The 25,999-nt window shown below is 41.1% G+C and overlaps 1 protein-coding gene across 9 annotated transcripts; it reads right to left on the reverse strand.

The window, feature by feature from the left end:
* Window positions 1-444: 444 nt before the first annotated feature.
* DDX3X (DEAD-box helicase 3 X-linked) lies at window positions 445-14,682 on the reverse strand. Of its 9 annotated transcripts, none has more exons than XR_014075635.1 (17): window positions 14,545-14,682; window positions 11,701-11,758; window positions 10,253-10,300; window positions 8,475-8,607; window positions 7,329-7,484; window positions 7,147-7,246; window positions 6,690-6,825; window positions 5,803-5,888; window positions 5,533-5,631; window positions 5,264-5,424; window positions 4,803-4,947; window positions 4,575-4,719; window positions 4,212-4,393; window positions 3,955-4,119; window positions 3,566-3,757; window positions 3,203-3,342; window positions 445-3,010 (listed from the first exon to the last, which is right to left on the reverse strand). XR_014075635.1 is itself a non-coding variant. In XM_081564459.1 (17 exons), exons 1-17 carry the CDS (start codon window positions 14,587-14,589, stop codon window positions 2,931-2,933), a joined length of 1,977 nt encoding a protein of 658 aa, XP_081420585.1. In that variant the 5' UTR covers window positions 14,590-14,682; the 3' UTR covers window positions 445-2,930. The 9 variants fall into 9 exon arrangements, 8 of the variants coding, with proteins under 8 accessions (XP_081420585.1, XP_081420584.1, XP_081420582.1 ...); XM_081564459.1 differs by having other exon boundaries at window positions 3,203-3,336; window positions 3,566-3,719; window positions 4,002-4,119; window positions 10,253-10,297; XM_081564458.1 differs by having other exon boundaries at window positions 3,203-3,339; window positions 3,566-3,719; window positions 4,002-4,119; window positions 10,253-10,297.
* Window positions 14,683-25,999: the final 11,317 nt, after the last annotated feature.

Raw genomic sequence — 25,999 nt, forward strand, 5'->3', positions numbered from 1 at the left:
GGGGTCGCAGAGTCGGACACAACTAAGCGACTTATCACTCCAACCCCAAATAACGTTCTGATCCATAAGTACGTATTCCACATATTAGATTACTAATGCATTTTTTTTACCCAATTCATTACTGCACTGTTCAATCATCCCATGTATCAAGTGCTTCCAAGAATAGTTTCCACCCCTCCATTCATAAATTTTGAACTATAATCATTAACTGTACAACAAGGATCCTTTGGATTTCCGTCTATTACAAAAATCTTTTCCCCACTGTATTCCAAACTAACACCATCTTCATCTTTTATTAAAATAGCAGAGTAATTCTGTATCCAAGAGGTAGTTCAAAATCAACACTGGATGGCAACCCCCAAAAATTACATCTTACAACTCTTCAGGCAAGACCACAACTTTATTTTCACCTAATAATAAACCACAATTGACAACAACAAAAGAGACTGTGCAGTTCAACTTTTATTTTAATAAAATCAGGATATGCACAGCACATGCAGTGCTAGCATCTAAACTAATACAATAAGCAATTACTAAAGCTACAGTGACTTGAGGTTCAATCTTTACATTCAGCAAGTTTAAAGTCATTCTTACATGATTTTTGAAACCTTATTAACTGAAAATATTGCTTGCTGATAAAACTTGCTCAAATGCTATCGCTGAATGTACAAGTCACTGATTATGCCAATACAACAAAGATAACCACATGTTTCAGGATTGCAATGAGCCAGACATTCACTGGAAAAAAAAATACACACAACGAAACAAAACACACAATATTTGAATATGGACACTTCATATCAGTGTTTTGAAGTGTTTCATTAATATCTTAAGACGAGTGTATCAAAACCTTGGCATGATTCAATTTAAAGTCGCCAATTTTGTTTTTACTATCAGAAAGTTATGGCTACACTGCCAATGCCGGGTCTGCTTAATTTGACTTAAGAGTTTAATATGACTTAACATTAAAAGCTCACACTACCCCGAAATATATAATTTCACGCATACGGTGACATTCAACATTCAAGTGCCAGTGTTTTTGTACTGTCTTTTGGTCAAGTTTCTTTAAACTTTCAAAGAATCACTTTTAGGCTTACAAAAATAAATATTTGTCAAAATGTTCAATAAATATTACATAAAACTAGCAGCAAAAAGTATCTAGAAATCTGTCGTGTGCAAATAGTTTTCTTCCCAACTATCATTCCCATGGTCCCAAATAAATTTTAGAATCTAGTCCCATCCCCTTCCTAGACAAGCTGCGTTCAACAATCTCCAAGAGACAAAATAAGATTGGAAGTTTAAGGACACGCACACAAGACATATATATAAAATTCTCTGAATGTGCAATAAAAGAAGTACTTTGTAAAAAGTTATGGGCAAAATGTACAAGGGCCTAAACCTAGACTAATTGAAATAGCACCATAACAAATGACCTCAATACTGTCAAGTGCACCTACTTAATAAAAGTTTTAGAACAAGGCACAATACACTTGAAAATCTATTGCACTTTAGGAAATTTTTGCCATCTTCCTATGCCACTGTAAAAAGATTGAGCATTTTGATCACCGCATTCTGGCCACAAAATTAGCACAGAATTCAAAAGTGGCAGAGGCATTTTAGTGGTGGACAATGCTCATCTTTGGCCAGATTTAGCATAAACAGACTATAAATACAATGGAAACCTATGCAACTAAAACTGACTAAAACTGCACTGTATAGCAGAATTGACACCTTGTGCAGTTATGTACATATTTCCAACCTGTGTGATCTCAAAGATTTCAGTTTGTTACTCTTCTGGAGCCATTTTTACAAAGTCTATAGTAAGCCAGTTTAACATCTCAACGCAGCTTGAACAGAGTTAATATGAATCGGCATTTAAAAGAAAGCCTGCTGCATTAATTCTTCCTGTTCATACCCTCTTGACCAAAAAACATCAACACTAGCATGCGTTATTAGACCAAAAATCATCCAGGGCCCTAATGAGGGCTGGTCATTGCTGTGGTCAGCCATTCTACCATTTCAATTTCACTTATGGCAGGCATTTAAAAAGTCTAAGTAGATGAATTCTCCTAAAACCCTATCTCAAGTTATCAGACCTTTAAACTTTCCCTGTAATAGTATGCCCACATTTGGCTAGCTCATAATTAATGATCTGCCTAAACACTGAAAGAGGAATTGCTGTATTTACTTGCATTAACTTTGAAAACAGTGCTTTGAATGTATGCATGTATTCATACATCACCTCATCATGACTGGAATGGCTTGTTTAAAGACTATCAGGTTCTAAATACCTATCCAGGATAGAGTGAGCAAATCAGAACTTTAACTTAATACAGTTCGCCACATTAGAAACTAATTCCATTAATATGCTTCAAAGACATTTGTTGTTTGTTTTCCCCCAATCTGCAAGTATCAAAAAGCCCTAATGCAGGCTACTGCATAAGTTTTTTCCTTATAATATTTATGGATGAATCGATGATTCCTGTTAAGTTGTATCACACCTGTGTGCCAAGGTTTGATTTTAGCCCAAGTTCAGTAAATTTATTTTGTCAAAAACAATTGGTATCTTGAGCATTACTGAGCCAACAGGACATCAAAATAAAAAGTTGTCTAAAGTTAAAGGCACAGTACATTAACAAACAAATGATCCTCAGTCACAAATTATAAATGCAGTTTGGGATGGGGGTTGGGAGGGGAGTTAATCCAAACTACAGCAATGAAGTCTTCAAACCACCTTCTGAACAGGGCTGCTGATTGTTCCTTTCGACTCATCATGTGACCTTGAGCTCCCTTAAAAAAAAAATTTCAGTGGAGAATCACAGCTGGTAATGTACTGCGAGTTCTTGAAGCTACACAAGGTATAGTCTGGCTAAGTTACATGTGGTTTCCATATTAGCTTGTTTGGCAGGGTGACCTACTGCAAAGCAGGTTCAGTTACCCCACCAGTCAACCCCCTGGGAGTTATAATTTCCTCCATATCCATCACTGTTGTAAAAGCCTCCATAGCCACCTAATGAGAGATTAAAAGAAAAGAAATTATTAAGTCATCCATTGTGTAATACCATCTTTCCCTTCTTTAAATATTTTGATGTAAAATTACGAAAAGCAATCTACAGGGCCCAATATTTTAAATTATGCTTTGAAAAGGATGAAAAAGGGAACAAACCTTTCCCAAAGGTATGAGGTTAAAATTTAACATTACCTCCACCAAACCCTCGGCTGCTTCCATGGCCGCCTCCACCACTGCGGCTGCTGCTGGCGCGGCTGCTACTGAAGCTGGAACTACTGCCACCACTACTCTGTCGATAGTCTCTGGCACCAAATCCTCCACTGAATCTACTACTATAAGGACAAAATGTTAGTTTTCATAAAGATAACCCAATTCTTGTTAAAAATTTCCAATGACCAATTTCTGATTTTCCAATTCAAGCAATTCCACCCAGTCCTTCTTTTCTGTAATAGGAATTTTATAAGGCCTTAGCTGTGAAAAGCTGACACTGAAGGTCACTTAAATAACCTTGAAAATCACACCCATCTCCATCATTATACACCATCTCTAACTCACCTTTTGGATCGTCCACGACTGCTACCCTTGTAGTGGTGTTCATAAGCCATGTTTTCTAACCAAGATGGCACTTCCTGTTTAGCTTCAACCAGAAGATCCAACAAATCCTTGGTAATATTTATGTTCCTCTCATTAAAGAATGAGGTGGCAAGGCCTAAAACAGTTCCAAAAAGTACATAAATTAATTAAGGTCTTCCGCAGAGCAGCACAGTATTCTTACTTTCATATTAGAATATTAAATAGAATAATTTAAAAAAAGATAATTTGCTATTTGTTCTTTGAACAAACCTTGACTTTCCTCCCCTGCCACTTCTGGTATTTTAATAGCATTCCTTGAAAATCAGAGTTCATCTAAGACCCTGAAAAGTTCTTTGCTGTAAGAATCTCACTGAAAATCAGAAATCACCAGACCACCGTTAAGTAACCACACACTTACCAAGGTTTCCTACACGTCCTGTACGGCCAATGCGATGTACATATTCTTCAATATCACTTGGCAAGTCAAAATTGATAACATGTTTCACATTTGATATGTCCAGTCCTCTTGCTGCTACCTAGAAAATAATTTTTGTTACATATGGTCCATTTAAAAGAAAGTAAATAGTTGAACATGCTGACCTAGAAAATAAGATTAAATTTTACATACTGCAGTAGCCACAAGAATTGGGCTTTTTCCTGAGCGGAACTGGTGAAGGGCCTCTTCTCTATCTCTCTGAGATCGGTCTCCATGGATACTGGTACAAGCATATCCTTCATGGTATAAGAAATCCTCCAGAGAATCTGCACCCTTTTTGGTCTCCACAAACACTAAGGTCAGTGAATCTTTGCCTGAAGTTAAAATATCACAAGGCTTCTGTCACTAATAGTGGCTTGGTTCTCTTTGTACTTAGTAAACTTGCGAATAGAGACCAAGAGACTGTTTCAACATAATGTATTGGATAAGAAAGAAAAGCACTAAAGGTGATCCAAATAGATTACCTAAGCCACCAGACTGATGCTAAAATTATACCTGTTGCATTTAGAAGATCAAGCAGAAATGACCGTTTGTCTGACTCTTCAACCCAAACTACTTTCTGTGTTATGTTCTCAGAGGTAGAACCAACTCTTCCTACGGCCAAAAAGATATATTCATCCAAGAAATCACGAGCAAGCATCTGAAAGAAAAAAATTATTGTTTTATCATCTATTGAGATAAACAAATTCCTAAGTAAGATAGATCTGCAGCACCAAACAATACCTGTATTTCCTTAGGGAAAGTAGCACTAAACATCATAGTGTGGCGAACTCCCTTTGGTGGCATAGTATCTTGTTCAACGATTCTACGTATCTGAGGTTCAAATCCCATATCCAACATCCGATCAGCTTCATCTAATACCAAGTACCTGCCATGAAAAAAAATCCAGCTTAGAATTTGAGGAGAAAAGGTAGTTTCTGTTTCTATAAGCAGTTAAAATCATTCAAGTAGTTTAGTTCCTCACTGCATACAATCTGACCCACGTACGTAAGACACAGCACGGGATCTCTGCCACTAAATCGCACAGCCAAATTAGCTCTTATACTTGACTCTGGTCTCAAGGTCTGGTCATTCTTAGCCTCTACTAAAAAAAATCACTTCAAATTAAAATTACAACGAGCTAACTTTTTATAAAAGCTGGAAGACTAAAAAATGCCATTTCACACGTTTAAAAATTAACATACTTGCAGAAGTCTAATCCAATTTTTCCTCTTTCCATCATATCCACTAGACGTCCTGGAGTCGCAACTAATAAATGGCATCCACGTTCTAAGTCTCGAATTTGCTGACCAATATCAGCACCACCATAAACCACGCAAGGACGAACTCTAGATCGGTATGAAAACTATAAACAAATAAAAATTTATTAATTTTAAGACCAAGATTTTTACATGGTCATAAAACACTTCATCAGAATCAATGAGAAGGCCAATAACCTGAAAGGCATACTTACTTTCCTGGCTTCCTCATAGATCTGTACAGCCAATTCTCTAGTTGGTGCTAACACCAAAGAGATTGGGTATTGTTTGCGGCGCCCGTATCTTCCATTTTCCTAAGAAATAATTTATTAAATTTGTAAACATCCTCTTAAAGGTTCATTACAACATAATTAATCTTCTGTAATTTATGGATTAAATGTAAATGCTGTTACTAATGATACAGATTAGAATGCAAGTCTTACTGTCATTTAGAAAGCTTTCCCATTTTATATAGAAATATTTACCTTCATGGCCCTCAGAGCCTCGCCAGGACCATCAGAATAAATCTGACTCAAGATGGGCAAGAGAAATGCTGCGGTTTTTCCAGATCCTATTTTAAAGAAAGGATATTCATTTAACCACAGAAAAACTGGCTTATTACTTTTGAACATATATTGGTAGATGATGGTGTTTTAACTGCCCAATTACTTAGCAATTAATAGTAATCTCACTTTAATTCCCAAATTAAATTTCTAAAAATAGGCTAATTTAATACCATGAAGTGATGACTTTGATCAACCTGTAATAGGAGTTAGCAAACTAAATCTAAACTATTTATCTTCATAAATAAAGCTTTACTGGAATATAGCTGTGACCAATAATTTACATATCATCTATGGCTGCTTTCATACAACAGCAGAGTAGTTGCAGAGACCACATGTTCCATCATCCAAAAAAAAATTTTTGTTCATTTACCAAAAATATATATATATATTTATACATATACCAAATTTTGGTCATTAACATTATAAGTCTTCACTTCTTTACTTCACTTGTGTAACATATGTATGTGCTCAGTCACGCAGTCACGTCCGAAGCCCACCAGGCATCTCTGTCCATGGGGATTCTCCAGGCAAGAATACTGGAGTTGTCATGCCCATATACAGGGGATCTTCCCAACCCAGGGATCGAATCCTAATGAAAGCACTAGAAGTAACATACCCAAAAGGGTAAGACAAGAGATACCATCCAGCTACTCCTTACCAAGGTATACCAGTCAGGCTACATACAGGACTCAAGCTTCCTCATGAAATTTAAATGCTCCATGCATATTTTCCTGGTATTGGTTTTATGAGAGCAAGCCAAGTTAAGGTATTCTTGACAACTTTTTACTTTCATCAAGTCTGCCTACCTGTTTGGGCACAGGCCATCAAGTCTCTCTTCTCTTTGATAATAGGAATAGCATGCTTTTGAACTGGAGTTGGGCGAGTGTAACGAGTAAGCTCAATGTTTCCCATAATAATTTCTCCCATTTCAACATCACTGAACTGTCAAGAAATTCATCAGGGTTAATTTAAACAAGCAGGCAAAGTTAAATCAGCTATATGTATACACATCCCCCTTTTAGATTTCCTTCCCATTTAGGTCAACACCTGACCCATTTTCTATTTCAAATTATTAGTAATGGTAACACTGAATTCACTCTCCCCCTTTCCACAAACCAATGAGGCAGGTTTTTAAATTAACTTAAAAAAACTGTCAAGATAAAGCAGGCAGTCTACATATGTCTTTAGGAAGCCCGTCTAATCTTTATGTGCTGTGAAAAGATCTACACTTTCCTGTCTTAAAGATCAAGCAAAAATACTTACACTTTCAATGTGTGGAGGACAGTTGTTGCCTGTTGCCTCAACTGGAATGTCATCGTATTTTTCAAAGTTAATCCCAGTGTTGCCTCCAGAAAAGAGTTCTCTGAAATCAGAAGATTGTTAAGTTTGTGTTACACGGAGCTAATAAGGCTTCATCACGATTAATATACATTTCAGAAACTTACTGTTCCAAGCGTTCACTTGGCGGGAGTGGTTTTGACCAATCATCTTCATCTGATTTGTCACACCAGCGACTATTTCCACGTTCGTATTTGCCAAAGCCACCTCTATCACCACGGCCGCCAATGCCATCATAGTCACCTCGTCCACGATCATCAAACCTGAACAGCACAAGCAATTAATCAAAATCTTATTTAACCATTATCAGATTCCTACCACTAGAACTGTACCTGGAGAGAGGTTCATTATGGCTAATTTCAAGGATGTCACCAGTCCAATTTGGGATTACTCTTACTTGACAAATAAGGCCCTCTAACCAGACTGTACCATTTATATAACTTTATTTTCTAAATTCAGTATCCTTTATTATTATATAGCCAATACAGTCCTCGTACGTGTTGAAATCAAGAATCAAGTCTTTGTATCTGAAACATAATATTATAAAGCAACTACACTTCAATAAATATATAAATAAAAACCCCTGGGGCAATCAGTCTTATATGTGAAATCAGCACATTAACTTACACCTTAAATGTTCTCATCCAAATATTTTTAGTGTTAAGAGAAAAAAAGGAAAGTATCACACCAAATATCAATTGTCCTGGTTACATTAGGATGCTACTTAAAGGACAACTCACCTGTGTGACAGACTTTGGATAAAAGGTAGAAAATAATCCTTACCTGAATTAAGATGTTTTTAGTTTTAGGCCTGTTTTCGAAAAAGCAGGACACACAGGACTAACCACAGCTATTAGGCGCATGAGGTCAGTTCATCACACTTGTGTAATCAAAAATATAAGGTGTTTAAAAATTGCATAGAATATCCACAAAAATGTCAACCAAATTAGGCCATTCACTAAACTTACTCTTTTAAGTAGAATACATAAAATTAGAGAAATATAAAAATAACTGATTTCATTATGCCAAAGGGCATATTCTTATTCTCATTTAATTTTGGTGTAATAAGTTCAATTTAGTAAAGACTTCTTACCAGTTTAAAAAACTATGATTAAAAAGACATACTTAACATCCAAACAGGTGGTCCACTAAGGGGGAAAGATAATCATGCTTAATGGTCAGGGTACAGACCAATTTCTAAATTGCTTTATTGTACACATGCAAGAAAGGCAAGAAGATAATAAATCACTTACCTTCCCCTTGATCCACTTCCACGATCACTGAAGAAACTAGACTTTCCTCTTGAATCACCACGGGAACCAAAACTGCTGTATGCATCCTTATCTTTACTAGAACTCCACCCTGAACTGTCTTTATCATAGAATCCTTCAATTAAAAAAAAGCAAACTCATTTTATTGTAGTAATTAGAAAATGACACTACTTTAAAACATTATTTCTATGTTTCTGAGTTTGAAGCCCTCCAATAACTATCACATCTCTGGACCAGAGGGACAACGGAAATATTCCTACCATGGTACTAGAACATACTATACGCTGAACAAAACAATGAAGTCTGAAAATGTTCTGAATGAATACAACTTCTAAAAGATCAATAGGTTTGCCTTTAACACAATGACTATGGTCTTGTTACATGACCATCACAATTTAATTTTACAGGAGTGAATGAGTTTACCAGGAAAGAGCAATCATTATCTGTTTCTTAGAAGTGATATTCATTTAAAACATTAAGAAATGTACTTGGTTTAATATAGTATTTCTTGGTTTCAATAGTAAAAAGTTTAAGAACAGTGCTCTGTTCACATGAAATACGTAGTATCAGATGAGAATTAGGAATACCTAGAAAAAAGGGAAATCCTGATACCTACAAACTCAGTGTAGACAGGTTCCTAGGGTATAGCTATAAACATTCAGTAAGAGGGAATGACAAAGGTGTAAATTAGCCCAACAGGTATATGGTTTAAAGACAAGCAGAGGGTTTAACTAGCTTCAGTGACATTAAATAGTCAGAGACAGTTTACAAGTTAATTACTTTCCTTCTCCCTTATGCCTCTACTAGCCCGGTGATTAACAGCCTTAGCTACCAATAAAGAGCTGAGTTAGATTTCTAAGACCTATAACTCCTATATGATACTGCCTCTCTCCCTGCTTTGATTCCTATCATTGCAATAAAGGAGGAAAAGCACTAAGTACACATAGGGGTCAATTTTAGCTAGTACATTCTAAGGAATAAGAATTCGACTCTACAGTAACTAAAAACAATGACGTGACAGCTAAGAAATAATATAAACGTTCTTTTAATGTTTTTGGCCCCATGGCATGTAGGATTTTAGTTCCGTTCCCTAGATTTCATATTCCATGTATTGCCTTGGATAGTGAAGCTAATACAGACTACCTATGGATATGGAGAAATGACAGCAAACCATGTGCTCCTGTGGACTTGCCACCCTTCCAATCCTGCTTTCTTTATCCAGTATCTTCCCTCTTCATGACTTTTAGTTTTCCTGACGTTCCCTTTTCCTCCATATCTCGGATCACCTATTTAAATGAAGCAGTTGAAGCCAGAAAACCACTCCCATCTATCAGGAGCATGCCTGATGCTTGTTAACTATTCCCCAATAATCCCATTTCATTTTGGCACCTCTGCAATACAGAAATAACTGGATTGTTATCACTGTGCAGCAGTTTTGTTTACACAGTAGGATCCCCAACTCACCTTTTTCAAATTGAAATCATGCTGTTAATGATTACATACATAGAGATTAAGCACAAGACTTAATGAAATTGTACAAAACCATGCCCTTGGCCTCAGAAGAGTTTGACACAGGAAATGCAGAGTTCCTCTGACATTAGATGAGTTTTTCCAAGCGAGTAAGCCCTAGTATCTGAAATTATTCTGACAGTAGCAGAGAAGAGCACAGTGTTCAGACTTCGAAGTGTCTCACTTTCCCTAAGATCTAAATTTGAAATGCAGCAATAATTAAGTATGCCAAAGTTGCTCAAAAACCTTACCTTTAGTAGCTTCTCTGTTCCTTAAGTGAGGAGGAATATAGCGCCCTTCTAAAAGAAATGACAAAGTTAAATTTCATATTCCAAAAAACTCGAAAGCTTTTTACCGAAATTTGTGATGCTAAAAAAGTCCTGGAAAGAAAAAATTTAAGTCTCTAGTCTTCTAGTCTGGTCTACTATTTTAAATGAGTTACTGCTTTAATAAGATGAATTTTAAAAGGGGAAGAACAGGTTTGAATTGAATTGGAACCTAACAGTTGAAATCTACCAATAAATTTAATTTGCCACTAGTGGCCAATTTAACACACTAAATCGTGTATCTAGTCACTAAGAAGCTTTTTTGTTCCCGTTCTGGTTAATTCCAAAATAAAGAGTACATATGTAATATGGGGAAAGCTGCAAAGAGTGAAATGATTTCAAGGAATTGTGGGTTTTGAGACTTGCACTGTTTAAGGAAAGTCAACTGTTGTTCTGTATGCAAATAAAAACACAGCCTAGACTATGGATGAGAACAAAAGCAAGTAATATATATCCAACTAAGTAACATCAACTTGCTTTATTACTAGTTAATCTGCAATTTAACCTCTTCACTTCTGGGTTGAATTAAAGATCTCCATTAGAATGGTCAATTACTAAAAAGATTCTTAGCCTGACAAAGTGAAATTTAAATACCAAATGAACTGCCCATTGAGGCCTTTCCTGCCTAAAAATAAACATGCCTTAACTATGCAATAAACAGAGCTTGAAGAAACAGTGCTTTCAGACCTTAACACACTCAATATACATATTACATTTTTTCTTTTGGTTAATTCAATAGGAAGAGATCTGAGATGAAGCAGGTCTACTGCCAATAATAAACCAAGAGCCCCTACACCTTAGTACTAATCTTTACCATGTCTCAAAAAAAAAACCTTTCAAGAGAAAAAAAAAAACTTCTCAAAAAAAAAAAACAAAAAAAAACAATGCAATTCAGCATTTAAAATCCTAACCACCACTTCAAGAGTCATTATAGCCTTGTTCTATTAGTGTCTCATGTTCTTCATGGGAAAAGGAGTGGCTGTACCTGATAAATGTGAATATGCTCTTTATTCAGTTTAATGCCAGTAGATTCACTCTTAATAGTGAAATATACATTCCCACCACCTTTAAGCTGTGTTCAGGATTCATAATGGACATAATCAAACTCTATAATTTGTGTGTTGCATAAGGTCCTTAACGACTGTCTTCACTCAAGAAAACTACTCCTCATTATCAAAAGACCAACAACGCTACCCACGTTCTTTACACAATAAAAATTGGAAGGGAAATTCCTAAATTTTAAATAAATCAAATGAAACATTAAGTTATTATAGTTCTAATACTCAGTAACGCAACACTGTAAATCAATTATATTCCGATAATTTTTTTAAAAAGCTCTAATATTCAGTAAATGCATAAAATATTTCACTTACTGCTGGCTGTACTTCCTCCACTCTGATTATCTGAAGAGTTCAGGTCTAGGCCAGCAAACTAGAAGAGAGTTAAATTTTGGTTAGCAGCCCACGCGCAGAAACATTACACTAAAGGAAAACTTAGTGGAACTCTTAAGGAGAATGTGACTAAGAATGTGAGCAAACGCAAAATACTACAGTACTACAGTATACACTGCAGAAGGTACCTAACCAAGATGGTGGCGCTATCCAGGAGAAACTGGGTCCAAATTCATAATTCAATCAAAATGAATTTTCCCTGTAACTTTTTCCATTGTAAAAGTTAAAAAAATTTAAATTATTTTAAAATGTCAAATAGTCAGTGGATTCATTTTAGCTCCAAACATTTGAAGACAAATGTTTTCAATACCACCAACTTTCTACTTGGAATTATTCTAAACCTACAGAGCACACCTGAAAAATTTTCAGAACAAAACTTGTATCGATCATTTCTTAGCTTCCATTTCTAAATACTGCTATTAGAGTAGCACTCTTAAGAACAAAAATTAACAATAAACCACTACACAACCTTATTAAGTAGGTACCTATTTATTCTTCCATTTTCACAGTTGAGAACACTTTGGACATAAATGGCACACTTTACTGCCTTTTATCTCCATTTCTACCCATCCTTTTACACTGGTAACTTAAAGCCTCAACATACTAAAAAAGCACTTCATCGAATTCTGTAATGACTAAACAAACTATTTACAAGCAACGAGAAAACTATGTGCCAAAAGCAGTATTTCATTTTAAAAAAAAATGTAACCAGCCACACGGCACTATTGCCATCTGTTTCCAAAAAACCACAACGTTTAAGCCCTCTGTTAAAAGCTTAAGATTACATACTGTCAAGTTGCAAGCATCAATCTAATCATTGAAAACTGGAAGATGCTCCATCTTAAAGAAAAAAATGAATACGGTAACACTTTGAGGCAGCTCGTTTCCTAACTTCTATTAGCAAAACGCTGCCGTGTTTTCTCTGCACGATTGTCTCAGCAACAGACTAATAATTTAAGGCACAAAAACTTTCTTTTCGTACTTACTGCAGTACGTTTTGTTATTAATTTTACACTTGGCAAAATGAACCAAGTAGAGCCCTTTAAATGCTACTGTAAATTGCTAGGGTGACATTAATGCAATTTTCTCAGTTGTGAATTTGCTTGCTGCTTAATTCCAATGACTGTGTATATTTTTTTCCAATTATTTCGATTTCAAATTTTTTTCCTGCTTATAATCTTAAATAGGTGCCGGCACCACCTATTTGTTAAATTTTAAAACTGGGGACTGGCCATGTTCTTGATAACCAGATTTTTTTATGTCTCTGCTCCATTTAACAAGGAACATGTCAGCATTTGGAAGATTTATTCTGATTCATTAATGGAAAAAATGCTCTCCCCCAAACAGATCGCTGAGTCCCTAAAAAATACTACACACGACTGAAAATCGATTAACAATTCATTTGTGTCACTGAAGTTCGTTTCAGAAGTCTGGAGTTCGCGGTACCGAGTTTACTTAAAAACAAAACATCGACTGAAGAGCTCTTCTGAAGCGTGGTGCCACTGTTGCTGAGGGATGCAGACTTCTGCCATCTCAGCCCAGAACCCCTCCTCTGCGATCACGCGCCCTCCCGTCCTCTACCTCTAAACCCTTACAAGAGGGGATCCAATTAAGACGACAAATCAGGGGCCTCCGACCGATTTCAAAATTTTCAGTCCACAAGCAGCAACAAGTCACCAACAAAATTGCTTATTTCTTTCCAGGCCACATTCCAGGCGTTTTTTCCCAGGCCGAGCCCCGCACCAAACGTCCCCAATCTGAGGACACTGGTACACTCCGTGGTACCTCCCAAAACGACGCGTGGCTCGCAGCTAAATCTCCACACTGTGACTATTGCGAGCACGTGAAGCGGAGCCGGCCGTGCCGGGTCGCTAACCACCTCGCCGCGTTCCACCTCGATCTCCAGAGCCCGGCGCCACCGCGCACGCAGCGGCCCATTCCTCCCCTCCTCTCCATCCCCCCTCCCCCCAACTCCTCCTCGAATCTTCTGCGTCACAAAACTTTCCACTCCGGAAACGCAGCCTTGCGGGCCACGGAGCCGAGGCTGCGGAAACCGGGCTGGAGCGAGAAAAAAAGCCCGAGGAAGGAAGCCCAGGAAGAACAAGATGCCCATCCATCCCCGTTTCCGGGCCCTCAGCGGCTTGTCTTCTCCCACTCGGGGGCCGCAGCGCCGCCCAGCCACCCGACACCACACAAAGGAGGCCGCCGCCATTACCCCGAGCGAAGGCCACCCCCCGCACCGCCCCCTCCCACATTCCAGGGCCTCGTTCCACCTCCCGCTCACACGCGCGTGCACACACAGACACGCCAACGCCGCCTGGATCTCCAGCAAAAATCCGAGCCGCGCACGCCCGAACTCTCAGGGCCATAAAGGTCCCCTTTTCGTGAACCTCCGCGCCGCGCCCCTCCCCCCTCCCCCCCTCCAACACCCATGGGTCACTAGTCAAGTCGAGGTTCGCGCGTGCGCGCCTCCGCGAGAGCGCGCGCCCCCTCCCCCTCCGCCGCCTGCGCACGCACACACAAAAGCCGCCATTGTGCTCTGCCCGGGGACAATACCGCCGGCCAAGCTGGGGCCCCTGCGACAGCCACAATCAGCATTCTCGTCACCTTCCCGTTCCCCCACAGCCCCGGGGCACTGACACTCGCTAGCCTAAGTGACCCAGAAAATGGAAACTGAGGGTACCAGGTAGCACTGCGCCACAAACCAGGTTAAATCGGGGGAGGAATTCTTGCAGCAACAATCCCGGTAGGCTCTTTGCGGCTCACCTGCTGGTCCAGCCCGAGCGCATTTTCCACTGCCACATGACTCATCCCTGAAGAGTACCGAGAACTCGGAGTCTTCCGCTGCTGAGCTAACGTGTTGGGTTCACCGCGAATGCCCTCTCACGGGAGAACTGCGGCTCTGAAATGCACGGCGCGGCCACGGATCTAATATACCCGCTCGAGTGCCTGCTACGTCAGCACGTACGACGTGTGCCCTCCCTCTCACGCCCTCCCTCCTCCCGCCGCTACGACTTTTCCCTAGCTACTGCGCGCTCGTTTAGTCCTAATCTCGCGGGATTTCCTAGTCGGTCGCGTCTGCGGCTAGTCGTCCTACCTTGGCACTCAGCGCTAAATGCTGTCCCAGATCGCTTGAGTACCACTTACTCTGTCCTCCGCTATTTTCTCAAGACTAGGTCTCGAGATCTCGCGAGACCTTGTCCCCTCCCGTTTTCCGCCAGCTAGGAGATCTTTAAAATATAACCTAGACCTTTTTCCCCTTTTTTTCCCAACGTTCTCAGTTTTCACTTCCTTTCTTTCTAGGGAGCGCTCTTTCCTTCTCTCTCAGTCCCTTAGACTTTGAAAGGTTGTGCGATTTCTCCAAACTAATCAGCCCATGTGTTTTCGCGGGCAGAAGCCCTGAAATCCGAGTTAGGCAATAAGGGGCCCAAAGCCCCGGGGACGGCGGGTCACGTGACCGCAGGTGCCGAATGCGGAGGCCATTTTGTGGAGCAGGAAACCGTGGTTTTAAATAGAGTGCTCGGAATCGGGGGGAGAAGAGGGGAAAGAGGGAGGGAGGGAGGGAGGAGACGGGAAGAGAAGCGGGGGCTAGGAGGAGAAGGGGGAGGGGAAAAAAGAGGAAGGAGGAGGGAAGAGGGTGTGATGGTGACGGGGCGTGGGGGGAGGGAGAAGTGGAGGGGCGCTGGCGGCGCGCGCGGGTGCTGGGAGACTAGTTGCCTAGGCAGCGGGTGCGCCGCCTAGGAATGCCATAGCCCCTCGGTTCCCACACTCACCTCCGACTCCCCCACCAAGAGAGCGCGCTCTGGCGCGCGCGTCCCCGCCCCCCGCAGTTAGGAAACAATGAGACAATCGCGCTGAACACGAGCGGGTGGTAGCGGACCCTCTTGGGACCCCCGCCCTCCGCCGGCACCACAGCTCCATTAGGCCGCTGGTTTCCTACTGCGGGGCGTCCAGCGGCTCAGGGCCGATGGCCACCACCGGCGCGATGCTGCCTCCCTCAAAGCCAGAGGACTCTGGGGATGGATAGCCGTTCTCCTAGGGAGTCGGAGGCGTTTGTGGTTGGGCGCAATCTGGGCCTGCTGAAGAAAGTCTACCGCATCATCGGGCTGGGTTCAGGGTGACCCTCGGGCCACTGCGGTGGATGGGGAATGGCTGGAATGGGTCGAAGGAACCCCTTATACTCCCCTCCTAAGCAGGCAACCCCCGGTCCCAACCTCAATGCCACAGAACCTTAAATAGAAGAAAATGTGTTGACTAGTGAATCCCTGGCTTTAAGCGAGCGGCGGCACATACATGGTTCTTAAAAACGTTTTTCTCTTTTCTGACCCTCAGCCTGACAGAAATAATATACAGGGTTTCCAACCATCCCCCAAAGGATCTGCTGCTGCCAGAATTCAAATAGCTCGTTCACATCACCTACTTTACCACTTTGCTTTTCTCCTTTTCCAATTTTTAAAATTGAAACAAATTCTAACGAGATAGGGAGATAAAACAACACTTCTGTCCTAGGCAAGTTGCTTAACTGCTTTAGGTTTCGATTTCCTCTATAAAAGGAGCTGGACTACATGACCCCGCGAAAGACCAAATTCCTTTTTATAACAAGTATTTGGTAATGTCCCCTTTAACCATACTGAAATAGTACACCGTAGATAATATAACCTAAACTTAACAACACACAATTTCAAAAAACACGACCTAACTGGAGAATAAAAGCAAAATAATTGTAATGAAGCAATATACTTTAATATATGAATGTTCCCACACAGGGGCACTAAATGATGATAGATACCTGCCTAGCGCTGTCACAAACGCAAACTGAAAAAAGTGTTTTCACAATTCAAGTACCATAAGCAGTGTAACATTGGTGACCTTATTTTCCAAAATGGCAAACTCTTGGTAATGTTTGAAACAAAACACGATAGTCTTCCCTCATTTGATAGCTTTATTCCTAGAATTCAGTGTATATCGAAACTGGGTAAAAATATTTTTGTTTATACGTAAAATATAGTGTTAGTTCTAAGCTTATATCATGATGAACTGTTTTTTCCTTTGGGTCAATTTTTCGCTGTATGGGACAGTTCATATTTGAACTGTCAGATATTGAACTATTCAGATATTGCTAGAGTATCTAGCAAACCTGGTCTCTGCTCACTAACTTTAGTAGCCCTTGCCAATCACTGCAACAGCCAAAACAAAATATTTTCACAATGCCCCCCTGAGAACTATTAAGCTTAATAATGATCATTAAGGTCCCTTTCAGCCCTATTGAGCCCGGGTGAGGTGTGTTTTCACTTGGTTTTGCTTCCTTTTCATATGGACCAGAGTAAACATTTGAAAGCCCAGAGTTCCGACAGTTCAAACTGCATATAGCAACGATGGGATGGATGTTCTGAGCACCCAGGTTCTGGGCTTTATTTTGCTTTTGAGTAGAGTCGATTAAAGGGTACTGCCATGGGAGTATCTAAAAGAATTAAAATATATAGCCGTTTCCGGTTTTCAATTAACCCCTGCTCACAGGCATTCTCATTTCAAACCAGTGGCATGTTTTGTTAATCAATTTGTTATCATTGGAATATCAATTTGGAAAGGAAGCAAAGTAAACATAAAGCTTTGTTTTCAAAAGCATTCATTCTGAAAAAGGATGGGCGCACTTGAGGTAGCTAAATGAGCCAACTTTCACAACACCCCGAATGACTTTACCTCTAAGCAGACATTTACATATCTTTTCCATTAGGCCCTTTTTGTAGGTTGTATTTTTGTTTGGCCATACTGTGCGGCTTGCTGGATCTTAATTCCCCAACCAGGGATGGAATTTGCACCCTCTACAGTGAAAGTGAGGAGTCTTAACCACTGGACCTGGACCGCCGGGGAAGTCCCACCACAAGGCCCTTCTTTGTGAATTTTATTTGAAGGGACCTAAAAATAGTTAGGAAAAGCTGAAACGGAAGAAACTTCTTTCACATATTCCTTTTCTTACATTCCCAGGCATTGTTAAGCTGAGTACCCATACTGAAACAAATATACTATTTGCACCACCCCGACTCTTGTCCCCTCTTCACCCCTCCATCGGGAGCAGATCGCCTGCCATCCTACTAGCTTACAAGCTGTGTGCCTGGAGGGTAACTTATTTGACATCTTAGAGCCTCCGGTTCTTTGTCTATAAAGTTAGACGAAAAATAGTTTAGTTTCTGCCTCAAAACATGGTTGGGATTCAAGGGCTCACGCATGAAAGGAGTGAGAATATTTCTATATCTATCTCCCCGTTGTCTCAACTACCCCAGCAGAGTGGGTTGCTGGGCTCCAAGAGCACTCGCTGTTCAACTCTCTGCTGTAACACTCACTGTGTTGTACTGCAGTTGGGTGTGAGCCCACAGAGGGAAGGGAACTTGTTCCACCCCAGGACTGCACAAGGGGTGGTACATAAAGGCCCAATAGATGTTAAAGATGAATGAACAGTGCAGATATCCGGCCTCAGCAACATATGGGACATGTTAAGGGGTCTACATCCATTATTTTGCTTCCACACATGGCTTTAGGAAAATTTCATCACCACTCTCTGAGACTAAGATAGACTGAAATCACATTATCGTGATGCAAATAAAATAAAATGTCCAAGTAGCCTAAAACCTCACAGAAAGATAATTACAGTAGTCTGCAACTCGAAGAAAAGCAGTAATAAGAGGAATTCCAAGAGACAGAAACCTCAGAGCCTTTAATCAACCTCATGATTGTCAGTCATTTTTCTGCAAGGTCCAGGAGGCCTTTTGGGTCCAACTGACCCACACTTCCCTTTAGTGTGGATGGTGAATAAAGTTCAAGGAAGGTGGAACTCCCCTGTAATCGGAAAGATAATTATAGGTGTAGAGTTAAAGCTGTTGCCTAGTGAGTCTCCTTTTATGTTTTAAAGTGTAATTGCCTTTTTCAGTGTTTGTTTGTTTGTGGCTTCAGATACAACTGGTTAAGCTTCCAATGCCAGGTGGTTTACAGTAATTAAGAAGATGTTACTATGAAGGTAGATAAAAGTTCTAAAGGGAAAAGAGGAGTCCTAGGCTCTAGGATATTGTTGTACACTTTTATTCTCCAAGGATGAGAGCTGGTACATACAAAACCAGCTTTGTTTTAGGCAAGTATTATACTCCCCAACGGGCTTCCCTCAGTGGTAAAGAACCCGCCTTTAAGTGCAGGAGACTGAGACATGGGTTCGATCCCTGGGTCGGGAAGATCCCCTGGAGAGGGAAATGGCAACTCTCTTCAGTATTTTTGCCTGAGAAATCGAGTGGACAGAGGAGACTAGCAGTCTACAGTCCACAGGGTCGCAGAGAGTCAGACACGACTTAGCGACTAAACAACAACAGCGTACTCCCAAATAGCAGATCTGGCCTGGAATCTGCTTTCCTTTCACAGAGATGGCAAGATTAAAAACAAAATTATATTAGAGGGCATCTTCTCTACAACTAACGTTGCTAAAAACATTTTCAAACAGAAGAATCCAGTGTCCTTCTGCTTTCATTCATGCAAAGTGATTGGGCAGTAATAGGACTAAATAACAAAGAAACCTTGGGTAGAGGCTCTGAACTGGAGGGAATGGAGCAAGGAGGCTGCCTTGCTTTGAGAGAAAAGACAAGAGGTCTTGGAAATACAGCAAAGGGATCACATACCTTCAAAATTCCTTGCTGTGTCTTAAGTAATAGGGGCATTTTTAGCAGTTTCTCTCTCAGATGATAAAGAACTTGGCCATGACCTCACAGATAGGGCTGAATAGCAGTCCTTGTGTTGAAATTACAATCATTCCTCTGTATCCACGGGGAATTGGTTCCAAGATCCTGCTCAAATACTCAAATCCTCAGATGCTCAAGTCTCTTATATAAAATGGCATAGTATTTGCATATAACCTATGCATATCCTCCCATATACAGGCAGACTTTGGTGATTTCAGGTTCAGTTCCAGGGCACCACAATAAATCGAATATTGCAATAATTCGAGTCACACACTTGTTTTTGTTTGTTTTTTTTTTTGCTTTCTCAGTGTGTATAGAAGTTATGTTGGGAATTCTCTGACAGTCCAGTGGTTAGGACTCCACACTGTCACTGCTGAGGGCTTGGGTTCAATCCTTAATCCCACAAGATGCGCGGCGCGGCTCCTAAAGGAAATTAGTTATGTTTACACTGTACTGTAGTGTATTAAGTGTGCAACAGCATTATGTCTAAAAAAATGGACATACCTTAATTTTAAAATACTTCATTGCTAAAAATGTTAACCGTCATCTGAGCTTTCAGAGTCGTATTCTTTTTGCAATAGTAATATCAAAGATCATTGATCACAGATCACCATAACAAATATAATAACGAAAAAGCTTGAAATATTGTGAGAATTACGAAAATATGACCCAGAGAGATGAAGTGAGCAAATGCTGTTGGTAAAACGATGCCGAGAGAACTGCTCCATGCGGGCTTGCCACAGACCTTCAATTTGTAAAAAAACAAATTATCTCGGAAGCACAGGAGAAAGAGATGTGCCTGTACTTGACACTATCTCTCGATTACTTATAAAACCTAATACAATATAAAGACTATGTAAATGGTTGTAAATAGGGCTTCCCAGGTGGCACTAACGGTAAAGAGCCCGCCTGCCAATGCAGGAGACAAGAGACTCGAGTTCGAACCCTGGATCCCCTGGAGGAGGGCATGGCAACCCACTCCAGTATTCTTGCCTGGAGAATCCCATGGACAGAGGAGCCTGGCAGGCTGCAGTGCAGGCTCCAAAGGGACGGACACGACTGAAGCGACTTAGCAGGCACACACGCAAAAATGGTTGTAAATACAATGTAAATATTATGTAAATAGTTGCTTGGCACAGGGCAAATTCAAGTTTTGCTTTAGGAACCTTTATGGAATTTTTTTCCCTGAATATTTTCCTTCCTCAGATACAGAACTTGAAGATATGAAGGGCCAACTGTACGTACTCTGAGCTTCCTGAAATTAATTCACTTTCCCCTACTCCTTCCGATTTAGTGATTATTACTCTCATTGTCCTATAGACCTTGATAGCTAGTAGGTTTAATCATTTTTAAAGTTTTTTAAAATGTTTTCAGTGTTTTAAATCAGTTTTAAATTCAGTGTTTCAGTGTTTAAAGATTTTAAAAGTTAAAATCTTTTCAGTGTTTCAATTTTTATTCTTTCAAAGACGTTTTGACTGTAATATTGTGATTAATAATAAGAAATATATACAGCATTTGGTCTTTGACCTTGTTCCTGGCACAGAGCTCCTAAAACCCTAGGAATTTCCTGTGACAGGAGTGATTAAAGGTCTTTTGTTATGTTAATGAGGTGGCTTTGTGAAGGCTGCCAAAGATGGGGGCTGGTTGCCAGAGAAGGCAATCACGTCATTAGAGGGTGGGAACATTCAATCCCACACCCTCATCTCTGGGGACAGGAGAGAGGCTGCAGAGTTCAATTGTTCTGTTACTCAGTCGTGTCCGACTCTTTGCAACCCCACGGACTGCAGCACGCCAGGCTTCCCTATCCTTCACTATCTCCCGGAATTTGCTCAAACTCACGTCTATTGAGTTGGTGATGCCATCCTCTGTCACCCCCTTCTCCTGCCCTCAATATTTCCCAACGTCAGGATTTTTCCCTGTGAGTCAGCTCTTCGCATCAAGTGGCTCAAGTATTGGAGCTTCAGCTTCGGCATCAGTCCTTCCAATGAATATTCAAGGTTGATTTCCTTTAGGATGGACTGGTTTGATCTCCTTGCAGTCCAAGGGACTCTCAAGAGTCTTCTCCAGCACCACAGTTCGAAAGCATCAATTCCTCAGCGCTCAGCCTTGTTTATGGTCCAACTCACATCTGTACGTGACTACTGGAAAAACCATAGCTTTGATTGTATGGACTTTTGTTGGCAAAGTGATGTCTCTGCTTTTTAATACGCTGTCTAGGTCTGTCATAGCTTTTCTTCCAAGGAGCAAGCGTCTTTTAATTTTGTGGCTGCAGTCACCGTACGCAGTGATTGGGGGGCCCTCTGGGGAGGGGAGAGAAGCTGGAGAGTGAATTCAATTATCAGTGGCCAATGATTTAATCCATCATGCCTACGTAATGAAACCTCCATAAACACCCAAAAAGACGGGTTTCGGAGAGTTTCCAGATTGGCGTGGAAGCTTGTGCCCTTTTCCCATAGCTTACCCTATGCTCTCTCTTTCATCTGACTGTCTCTAGGTTACATCCTTTTATAATAAATCGGTAATCTAGTAAGTAAAATGTTCTTTTTGAGTTCTGGGAGCCACTCTGGCAAATTAATTGAACCCTAGGCAGGGGTGGGGGACAGGCGGGGGTATTGGAACCTCCATTCTATAGCCGTGTGGTCAGAAGCGCAGGTGACACCTGGATTTACAATTGTTTTCTTAAGTGGGGGTAGCCAAAGTCTCCTGAGATTGAGCCCTTGGCCTGTGGGGCCTGCTTCTCCAGGTAGATGGTGTTGAACTGAGTTGAATTGTAGGACACCCAGCTGGTGACAGAGAATTGCAAGGTGATGTGGGGGAAAAAACATACATTGTAATTGGAGCCAGAATTGTACTGTCCAGCCCATTGCTCTATTAAGAACTACCAAATCCTGTTCCTAGGTAGAACCGTGGAGCTTCTGTGAATTCTCCCTTCACACTGGCCATTCTAATATTAGAAAGCAAAAAGGCAGGGGAGATTCATCCTGGAAATACAGTTTAATTACAGACAGTCTGTGAGTGTCACCACATACACAGGGCAGGTGACTCCTGGGATGTGGAGTCCAGAGAAGGTGTTTTGGAACTCTTCTTGTTCTCTTTGGAAGCTTAAGAGCTTCAGGTTCAACGGTTTTCTGGGTCTGTTTAGAAGCACTATTCTAAGTGCTTCAAGCGTAATTGCTGGTAAGTCGCTTCAGTCGTGTGCGACCCCATAGACGGCAGCCCACCAGGCTCCCCCGTCCCTGGGATTCTCCAAGCAAGAATACTGGAGTGGGTTGCCATTTCCTTCTCCAATGCATCAAAGTGAAAAGTGAAAGTGAAGTCACTCAGTTGTGTCTGACTCTTAGCAACCCCATGGACTCTAGCCTACCAGGCTTCTCTGTCCATGGGATTTTCCAGGCAAGAGTACTGGAGTGGGGTGTGTAATTAGCTCGTCGAATTCTCACAGCAGCCCTTGAAGGAAGGTACGGTTCCCCACCCCACCCCCAGTGTACAGATGAGAGGGCCCAGGACTTGCTGTGGTTCGCACATAAGGCTAGTAAGGCTAGTGAGATACCAGGGCATCTCAGACCCCTCAAACTCAGACAGTCCTATATCGAACAAAATGACTTCCTCCTACGGTCTTTATCTCAGATAAGAGCATCATCATCTCTTAAGATTTAGACTTAAACCCACTGTGTTTCTTCTCTCCTCCCCGCTAACCACAAACAGTCCCTTTCTCTTTTCTACCTTATGCCTCTCAAATTTGTCTCCTTTTCTCACTGCCAAGTTCAAGCCTTTTTTTTAAACTTCCGCATTAGTAATGAGCATTCTTTTTTTTTTTGCATTAGTGTCAATTTAAGAACAATATATATGTTTATAAGCTGTCTTTTCCCCACAAGAAAAAAACAAAACAAAACACTATCTTCTCCCAGATGGTTGGAATATGGCTCAAGCCTGCTCTCGATTATCCCAGGAGCTTCCTCACTGCCTCTCCTCCCTCCCTCTTCCCCCCTCTACCCAACCCTTTACAGATCTGCCAGAGTTTTCTTCTTCAGAGTCCTAGTGTGCCACTTCCCTGCTCAGAAACCTCTGACACCTCCCATTGCTTCCAAGGTCCTTCCCGACCTAGCTCGATGTTCCCCCCCATTCCCCACCCAGCTTGTGCACCTTGCCGCCTGCTGCGTGTCTCCAGCTCCTTCCTGGTACTTTTCACCTCTCCGCTGCACTGCGCAGTACTCTGAACAGACTCAGACTCCGTTTTTCTCCGCCTCTGTTTCTTCTGTTCACAGTGTTTCCTCCACACGAAATGTTCCTCCTCTGTGTTCCCACCTCTCAGATTCCTACCTGAACCTACACACACACACAAGCACACCTGCACACTCCAATGCAGCCTGCGATGTGTCCACTTTGGCTCAGCCATGGTACCCAGGTATTTGGTCAGATCCAATCTAGGCGTTGCTGGGAAGATACTTTTCAGGTGAGAATAACTTTTAAGTCGGCAGACTTTGAATAAAGCAGATAATCATCGTCCATAATGTACACGCATGCGTGCCTGCTTCGGTCGTGTCTGACTCTTTGCGACCCTATGGACTGTGGCCTGCCAGAAGAAGAAGGCTTTTGCAACAGCAGCCCCTCCCTGGCTCTCCAGCCTCTCAGCCCACCCTGCATATTTCAAACTTCTGAGCCCCCACATCACATGAGCCAATTCCTTAAAATCTATCTCTTGATAGATAGAAAGACGTATCAATAAAAAAGACACATACACAGAACCCTATTGGTTCTGTTTCTTTGAGAACTCTGCCTGACACACAGTTTCTGCCTGCTCTGGGCTCCTACAGCCCTTTCTCTGTTTCCATTGCTTCCTGTCGCAAGACAGGAAGTATGTAACATACATACATGTGTACACAGGTCAGTACCTCCATGGGTACATGTCCACTGAGGGCAGAGACACTTTCTTTTCTGCAGATCTCCATAGAACCCAGTGCCTCTTAAAGATCTTGCTTCACCCAGAAAAGAGATGCCCCAAAGCAGACAGGAGAACTGGGGAAACGGAGGGCTTGAACAGGGCAAAGGGGAAATAACCAACCCCGAAAGGAAACACATGGGCTGAAGCTTATAAACTCAAGACTCCTCAGGGCCAGACAGGCCCAGTGGATGAAGGAAGACAGCCAGACATAGTGGGGGACATGGTGAAACTGGAGGGGCGGTTCCATGCACGGCTTACTAATTATTTCCCTAGAGGAATGCAGGCCCAGGGGTGCTAGGTTTTTCCAGAGAGGCTAGCCATCCAGACTTTTGTGTGAAATGCCCCAATCTTACAGTGTGTGCCTAGAAGGTTTCAGGCTATTGGTACTGTTGTATTTGTTAAGCCGGGTTGATGGGTATATGAGGGTTTGTTTTTCCTGATTCTTCTTGCCTCACAGATGTTCGAAATACCCATTTCTGTGCATTGCAAACTAAACTGAAAAATCTGTAAACCCTTTATGTGAATTCAGTCGTGCCAGCAGATCACCCATCTGTGTCCTCTGCTGCAGATTAGTTTGTTGTTTTGCATAACTTGCAGATTAAATGAAGTTTTGTGGCTATATACCTTCTCTTGAATAATAATTGGATTAGTTAAGTGTTACTTTAGGCCGAAAATAGAAAAAAGGCAGCAATGCTGTTTCTTCCACGAGAATTGCTCTATGAAAGGAAAAATATTGCAGCTCACTGACTGCCACCCACTCCTTCCTCTCTGGAATGTTTTTGTATCTATCATATGTTACCTTTTGCACAACTTTATCTTGAATAGAAGGATATTAATTATACTGCACAAACCAAACTCTGACTCCAAGCATATACATGTCCCTCTTTGCAGTTTTGATGAAGTCTGTATGTGTGTGTAACAGGGCATAATTTGTACTCAGCGTCTGAGAGAGAGAGAGATCTAAATACTAGCACCATGGAGATAGCTCTGTCTTTGCTTCCAAAAATGTTCAGCCTCTATTTTGAATGAAGCAACCATGACTTCCTTGCAGCCGGGAACAAGTTACTTCACCATTCTTCACCTTAGTTTCCTCATTGATAAAATAAGAATAGTGAGAGCCATCTCCTAAGTATCATGTATGGGTGATAGGAAATTATTTTATCTGGCTGGAAGAAGAAAACTACAGAGAGGGAAAAATATCAAATCAAATTATTATTTTAATCATTCTGTTACCAAGCCAAACTTGGGTCTACTCCCCTGCGTACAGTAAAGCCAATCTACTGACAACCAGGTTGTCGTGAAGGAAAAGCACGGTATTTATTATAAGGCTTCGTACAAGTCATCTGGGCCAGCTAGTGCTGAAAAAACCCCAGCTGGGTTTCAGAAACTTTCTTTTTTAACTTTTATTATGGAAAATTTCAAACATACACAAAAGTGGAAGGACCAGTGTAATAAATCCCCATGGGGGATTAGCCTTGAGAATTATCAACACATGGCCAATCTCATCTCATCTATCTCATTCTCTTGTCCCTTCTTCATTTATTTATTTTCAATTGGAGGA

The sequence above is a fragment of the Giraffa tippelskirchi genome, chromosome X (assembly GCF_054371585.1).
Source record: "Giraffa tippelskirchi isolate mGirTip1 chromosome X, T2T-mGirTip1v1.2.pri, whole genome shotgun sequence".
NCBI classification, from domain to species: domain Eukaryota; kingdom Metazoa; phylum Chordata; class Mammalia; order Artiodactyla; family Giraffidae; genus Giraffa; species Giraffa tippelskirchi.

What these genes read in the sequence shown, in the direction of transcription:
- DDX3X (XM_081564454.1), bottom strand. Translation starts at nt 14,589, where the DNA reads ATGAGTCATGTGGCAGTGGAAAATGCGCTCGGGCTGGACCAGCAG. An exon ending in GATGGCCTGTGCCCAAACAG is followed by an intron (nt 5,889 to 6,689) that starts GTAGGCAGACTT and finishes TCTTTAAAATAG; the next exon opens with GATCTGGAAAAACCGCAGCA. An exon ending in ATTGGATTAGACTTCTGCAA is followed by an intron (nt 4,948 to 5,263) that starts GTATGTTAATTT and finishes TTTTCATGGCAG; the next exon opens with GTACTTGGTATTAGATGAAG.